This window comes from Crocuta crocuta, unplaced genomic scaffold (genome assembly GCF_008692635.1).
Source record: "Crocuta crocuta isolate KB4526 unplaced genomic scaffold, BGI_CrCroc_1.0 scaffold142, whole genome shotgun sequence".
NCBI classification, from domain to species: domain Eukaryota; kingdom Metazoa; phylum Chordata; class Mammalia; order Carnivora; family Hyaenidae; genus Crocuta; species Crocuta crocuta.
The window spans coordinates 2,780,172-2,787,116 of NW_027528892.1; the positions used below are offsets into that span (position 1 = coordinate 2,780,172).

The 6,945-nt window shown below is 40.7% G+C and overlaps 1 protein-coding gene across 2 annotated transcripts in view; it reads left to right on the plus strand.

Moving 5' to 3' along the window:
• Positions 1-6,307, plus strand: part of LOC144225745 (uncharacterized) — a 51,572-nt gene extending 45,265 nt beyond the window's left edge. For both annotated transcript variants that reach the window (XM_077756990.1, XM_077756991.1), the window contains exon 4: positions 3,675-6,307. In XM_077756990.1, coding sequence (XP_077613116.1) covers positions 3,675-5,290 — 1,616 coding nt within the window. In that variant the 3' untranslated portion in view covers positions 5,291-6,307. The remainder of the gene's footprint in view (positions 1-3,674) is intronic.
• Positions 6,308-6,945: the final 638 nt, after the last annotated feature.

Sequence of the window (6,945 nt, forward strand, 5' to 3'; positions counted from 1 at the left end):
TCCCAAAAATAAGCTAAAAAATTTAAAAGACTTTTTAAAAAAATTTTGCATAATTGATAGTAATGTCCCCACTTCTATTTCTAATTTAGTGCTTTGAATCTTTTCTTTTTTTTCTTTTTAGTTCCATAGCCAAACGTTTGCCAGTTTTGTTGATGTTTTCAAAGAACCAACTTTTTGTTTCATTGATTTTCTCTGTTTTCCTATTCTCTATATCAATTCGGTTTAAACTTTACTATTTCCTTCCTTCCCCTAGCTGTGGTTTCAGTTTGTTCTTTTCCTATATCCTTAAGTTGGCGTTAGTTTGATTGGAGATTTCTTTTGTTATTTAGCATTATAAGCTATCAATTTGTAAGCATTTATAGCTATAAATTTCCTTGTTAATGCTGTTTTTATTGCAGGCCATAAGTTTTGATATGTTAAAATTTCATTTACATTAGAAATGAGTCATAGTTTACATATCTTTTTAAATATGTTGAGACTTAATTTTTGGCCAAACATGGTCTATCCTGGAAAATGTTCCAGGTACACTTTAGAAGAATGTGTGTGCTATTTTTGTTGGGTAGAATAGTCTGTATGTGTCTGTTAGGTCCAGTTAGTTTATTATGTTAAGTCCTCTACTTCCTTACTACTAGTTTGTCAGGTTGTGCTATCCATTATTGAGAATGGGATATTGAAGTTTCCATCTATTCCCATAGGATTGTCTCTTTCTTCCTTCATTGTGTTGCTTTTTGCTTCATATATTTTGATATGAAATATTTTTTTTAATATATTTATTTGTAGGAGAGAGAGAGAGAGCGCGAGCAGGGGAGGGTCAGAGAGAGAGGGAGACACAGACTCTGAAACAGGCCCCAGGCTCTGAGCTGGCAGTCAGCACAGAGCCCGACGCGGGGCTCGAACCCATGAACCGCGAGATCATGACCTAAGTGAAAGTCGGACGCTTAACCGACTAAGCCACCCAGGCGCCCCTGATATGAAATATTTTTATTTAAAAAAAAATTTTTTTTTTTCCTGAGAGAGATGCAGCATGAGCAGGGGAGGGTCAGAGACAGAGGGAGACACAGAATCCAAAACGGGCTCCAGGCTCTGAGTTAGCTGTCAGCACAGAGCCCAATGTGGGGCTGGAACCCACTAATCGTGAGATCATGACCTGAGCCGAAGTCGGATGCTTAACCGACTGAGCCACCCAGGCGCCCCATATTTTGATATGAAATATAACCGACTGAGCTACCCAGACACCCCTAATCCTTGTTTTTTAATTGGAGAGTTTAGTCCATTTACATTAAAGGTAATTACTGATGGAGAGAGACTTCTGTCATTTTGATATTGGCTTTTTGTATACATTGTAGATTTTTTGTTCCTCATTTCCTGCATTACTGTCTTCTCTTGTGGTTAGTTGACTTTCTGTAGTGAAATGTTTAAATTCCTTTCTCATTTCCTTTTGTGTATATTATCCATAGCTGATTTTTTTGTGGTTCCCATGGGGATTGCATTTAATATCTTAAATTCATAACACTAATTTGATTTTATATCAGGAGAAAAAATTCTCCTTTACAGTTCTCATCTCTTTTAGTTGGTCATGTCACAAAATAACATCTTTATATATTGTATGTCCCCAAATTTAATAACTCTTTTAAACACATTAGTCTCTTGAATTATGTAGGAAACTAAATGTGGAGTTATAATGTGGAGTTATAAACTGAAGTTACAGTAACACTACCTTTTAAATTAATACATTTTTTAAAATAGTCTCCTAAATTATGTAAAAAACAAAAGTATAGTTGTAAACCTTTGTTAAAATAGTAGTAGCTTGGGGCGCCTGGGTGACTTAGTCGGTTAAGCGTCCGACTTTCGCTTAGGTCGTGATCTCGCGGTTCGTGGGTTCGAGCCCCGCATCGGGCTTTGTGCTGACTGCCAGCTCAGAGCCTGGAGCCAGTTTCAGAGTCTGTATCTCCCTCTCTCTCTGACCCTCCCCTGCTCACGCTGTCTCTCTCTCTCTCTCCTAGAAATAAATAAATAATATTAAAAAAAAAATAAAATAGTAGTAGCTTTTTTTTTATAGATTTTTTTTGTTGTTTTATTTCTAGGAGAGAGAGAGACAGCGTGAGCAGGGGAGGGTCAGAGAGAGAGGGAGTCACAGACTGAAACAGCCTCCAGGCTCTGAGCTGGCAGTCAGCACAGAGCTGGGAGCTGGACGCAGGGCTCGAACCCACCAGCTGCGAGATCATGACCTAAATGAAAGTCGGACGTTTAACTGACTAAGCCACCCAAGCGCCCCAGTAGTAGCTTTTTTAATTGTTCATATATTTACCTTTATTGAGATCTTTATTTTTTTTTTTTTGAAAAAGTTTTTTTTTAATGTTTGTTTCTTTTTGAGACAGGAGAGAGAGAGTGTGAGCAGGGGAGGGGCAGAGAGAGAGGGAGACACAGAATCCAAAACAAGCTCCAGGTTCTGAGCTGTCAGCACAAAACCCGATGCAGGGCTTGAACCCACAAACCATGAGATCGTGACCTGAGCTGAAGTCGGACACTTAACTGACTGAGCCACTCAGGCGCCCTGAGATCTTTATTTTTTAATATGGCTTTGAATTGCTGTCTAGTGTCCTTTCATTTCGCCCTGCAGGATTTCCTTGAGAATTTCTTGCAGGGCAGATGTAGTGATAACAGACTTCTTCAGGTTTTACATATGGGAATGACTTAATTTCTCCTGTCACTTTTAAAGGAGGATCTTTTTTTTTTTTAGCTTATTTATTTCTTTTGAGAGAGAGAGCAGGGAAGGGGCAGGGGGAGAGAAGGAGAATGAGAAGCAGGCTTCACACTCAGTGCGGGGCCCGACGCAGTACTTGATCTCATGACAACGAGTTATTGTACTCTTCGGTTTCTATTTAGGTTTCTTGCTCTTTGCTGATACCTCCATTTTGTTTATATATAGTTTTCCTGACTTTCTCCATATCTTACTTTAGCTCTTGGAGCTTAACATAGTTGTTGTAAATCACATCCAGTACATATGCATCAGGTGTTTTTTAGGACCAGTTTTGGGAGGGGTTCCAAAGCTGGACTACCATGTCCCCTGGGACTTGTTATATGGCATTGATGTATGGCAATACATGTATGAAGTATTGGCACCTTAGGAATTTCACTTGGCTTGAGGGTTCAGAGTTTTATTCACTGCCATTACATAAGCACAGTTGATTAGATCATTTCCTGCCTGACTCCTGCCCCTCCCCATCTCTTTCCAGAGGGCTAGTTCCTATTTTATAGCCCAAAATGTAAACCCTCACATCACATCACATCACATCACATCACATCACATCACATCACATCACATCACATCACTTTCTAGTGTGGTGAACCATTGCCCTGAGTCATCTCTTAAGCATGAACAATCTGGGGTCCCAAATGAGTTATCCATTTGTATAATTATCCAATCTGGAACTGATCGTGTTTCCCCTCCAGCACTTTGTCTTCTAATCCAACCACTTCCCTGGGTCTCCCTTTCATGGCATCAACAGTCCTAGGATCAGGAAAGGAATTGCTATCTTGGGATTCAGAGATATCAAGACACAGAAACACTATTTTCATCTTCATTTCTTTTGTTGTTCATCTCACCGAAATGCTCATTTTTCTCCTATGTTGGCATTACCAACAGACCTGTTTGTGTATTGGATTTATTTCAGGTGACAAAGGAAAACCCAAGACCATAGTATCTGCCATTGGTGAGCCAGCCCTGTCTGAGGGAGACCCCATCCAGGAACAAGCAATACAAGGAGTTGCAGGAGACTCCCAGAATGGCCAAACCAAGGATCAGAATGGGTCATTGGAAATGCAAGGACATTTGAGACCAGAGCTAGATCCCCAGAAAGAGAAGGTCCATGGGAAATCAAGCTCTGAACATGGCAACATAGGGACGGCTGATAATGAGTGTTCAAAGATTGTACAGGAGTCAGTCCCTCTGCGAGTTGTTGTCCATGACCATGACACATGTGGATCAGGTAAAGATCCCACGATTCGAGAAGAAGAAAATATCTTTAAATGCAACGAATGTGGGAAAATTTTTAACAAGAAACGCCTCCTTGCTCGACATGAGAGGATTCACTCTGGAGTGAAACCCTATGAATGCACGGAGTGTGGAAAAACCTTTAGTAAAAGCACTTATCTCCTCCAGCACCACATGGTGCACACGGGGGAGAAGCCCTACAAGTGCATGGAGTGCGGGAAGGCCTTCAACCGCAAGTCACACCTTACCCAGCACCAGCGGATTCACAGTGGGGAGAAACCTTATAAGTGCAACGAGTGTGGAAAGGCCTTCACCCACCGCTCTACTTTTGTCTTGCATAACAGGAGCCACACCGGAGAGAAACCCTTTGTGTGCAAAGAATGTGGAAAAGCCTTCCGAGATAGGCCAGGTTTCATTCGTCACTACATAATCCACAGTGGTGAGAACCCCTATGAGTGCTTCGAGTGTGGCAAGGTCTTCAAACACAGGTCCTACCTCATGTGGCACCAGCAGACTCACACGGGGGAGAAGCCCTACGAGTGCAGCGAGTGCGGGAAGGCCTTCTGCGAGAGCGCGGCCCTCATCCACCACTATGTCATCCACACGGGGGAGAAGCCCTTCGAGTGCCTGGAGTGCGGGAAGGCCTTCAACCACAGGTCCTACCTCAAGAGGCACCAGAGGATCCACACCGGGGAGAAGCCCTATGTGTGCACCGAGTGTGGAAAGGCCTTCACCCACTGCTCCACTTTCATCTTGCACAAAAGGGCCCACACCGGAGAAAAGCCTTTTGAGTGCAAAGAATGTGGGAAAGCCTTCAGCAATCGTGCAGACCTCATCCGACACTTCAGCATCCACACCGGGGAGAAGCCCTACGAGTGCATGGAGTGTGGGAAGGCCTTCAACCGCCGCTCGGGGCTCACAAGGCACCAGCGGATTCACAGTGGAGAGAAGCCCTATGAGTGTGTCGAGTGTGGGAAAACCTTCTGCTGGAGCACAAACCTTATTCGACACTCCATCATCCACACTGGGGAGAAGCCCTATGAGTGCACAGAGTGTGGAAAGGCCTTCAGTCGCAGCTCCTCCCTCACTCAGCATCAGAGGATTCATACTGGGAGACACCCCATCAGCGTCGGCGCCACAGAAGTGGGGAGACCCTTCAAGAGTGGGCAATCCTCCGTCAACCTCCAAGAGCTCCTATTGGGGAAAGACTTTTTGAATGTAGCCACTGAGGAAACCTCTTACCCAGAATCTGATGGTTCATACCAAAGAGAAACCCCTCAGTTTTCTTCCCTGTGAGAAGTCCTTCTGTTGCAGGATATCCTTTGTCTTCTAAGGAGTCATACTGGAAATTCACCCAGCCCAGAGCCTTATTCTTCATCTGAGAACTCATCCAGGGAGAGACCCAGTGGTTATGTGCATGTAGGAAAACCTTCAGTTGTGTCTTTTTCCTTAATTTACACTGCAGTGTTATCTCAGGAATTTTTTTCTTTTTTCTTTTTCTTTTTTGTTTTTTAAGGATAGACTTAGAACAGACAATGAACTGCAAACACAGCTTCTTTCTGACTTCCTTGCCAGGCCTTTGGCACTTTGTCATGGATTCCTTAGTTTACTTGGCAGTAGGAGGCTTTTGTTAGAGGTATAAAGGACCTAGACTTTTTATCTGTCCTGTATATACATTCATTGCTCTCCAACATCAAGAGAGGTAGACAGTTGAGGGCAGGTTCAGAAACTCATGAATGTCTTCTCTGTTCTAAAACATTGTCTCTGTTCTCAAGGAGCTTAATTTTTGTGAGAAATGTAATGGCTAAAGCCATCAAACACCTTTATACTTGAGAATACACGTATGAATGGGCACATCTTATTGCACCTGTTAAGACTGTTGAAGGCTTTGATTAAAAAAAAAAAAAGTTTTCTTCATGTGGCTTTAAGGAGCTGGTACACAGACATTTTCTTGGTCCTGTACTATTGGTTCACTTAATTGCTATAATTAGGTGGTAAATATTTTAGTTGCATAAAATGATTACTCTTTTTTTCTTCTTACTTAAAACCGATTTAGCACTCTCATTACTCTGAATTTCCACATAAAGATTTAGAGAAGCTTGTCTGTATTTATGGGGGGAAAAAAGTATCAAATTTCAATAGAAATTGAGTTAAATTGTCAGGTTAGTTAAAGAATTGTCTTCTTTATGGTGTTGTGTCTTCCAGTTCATGAACATGGTATGTCTACATTTATTTAAGTATTGCTTGTCATTTCATCACTGTTTTATAAATTTCAATAATAGGTTCTGAATGATTTTTATAAAGTTTATATTTAGGTGGTCTTTTTTTTTTATGATAAATAGATTGATTTTAAACTTTCCGTTTCCACACAAGTTTTTGTAGTATACAGAAATGTAATTAATTTTTCAATGTCATTTTGGTATTCTACAATCTTTCTGAACTGTAGGCATTTATTTGTTTTGATAGAATGCTTGGGTGTTTTTAATATAGAAATACCATCTGAAAATGGAGGTAGTTTTATTTCTTCCTTACCATCTGTATACCTATTTTCTTTTCATGGACTAGCTAGGATTTCCAATACGATGTTGAATGTAGTAGTAAGAAAAGCTGTCCTTGTCTGGTTTCTGATATTAGGGGTGGAACATTAAGTTTTTTGTCAGGTATGATCATAGAAATTTTTTTTTTTTTTTGATCATAGAAATTTCTTAATCGAGTTTAGAAATTTTCCCATATTCCTAATTTGCTGTTTTTTTTTTGTTATTGTGATTGAGTGTTGACTTTTGCCATGTGCTTTTTCTCTGCCAATTGATAGAATCATATTTTTTTCTTCTCCAGCTAGTTGATATGATGTATTACATTGATTTGAGTTTTTTTTTTTTACAAATAGTTTATTGTCAAATTAGTTTCCACATAACACTCAGTGCTCATCCCCATAAGTGTCCTCCTCTATG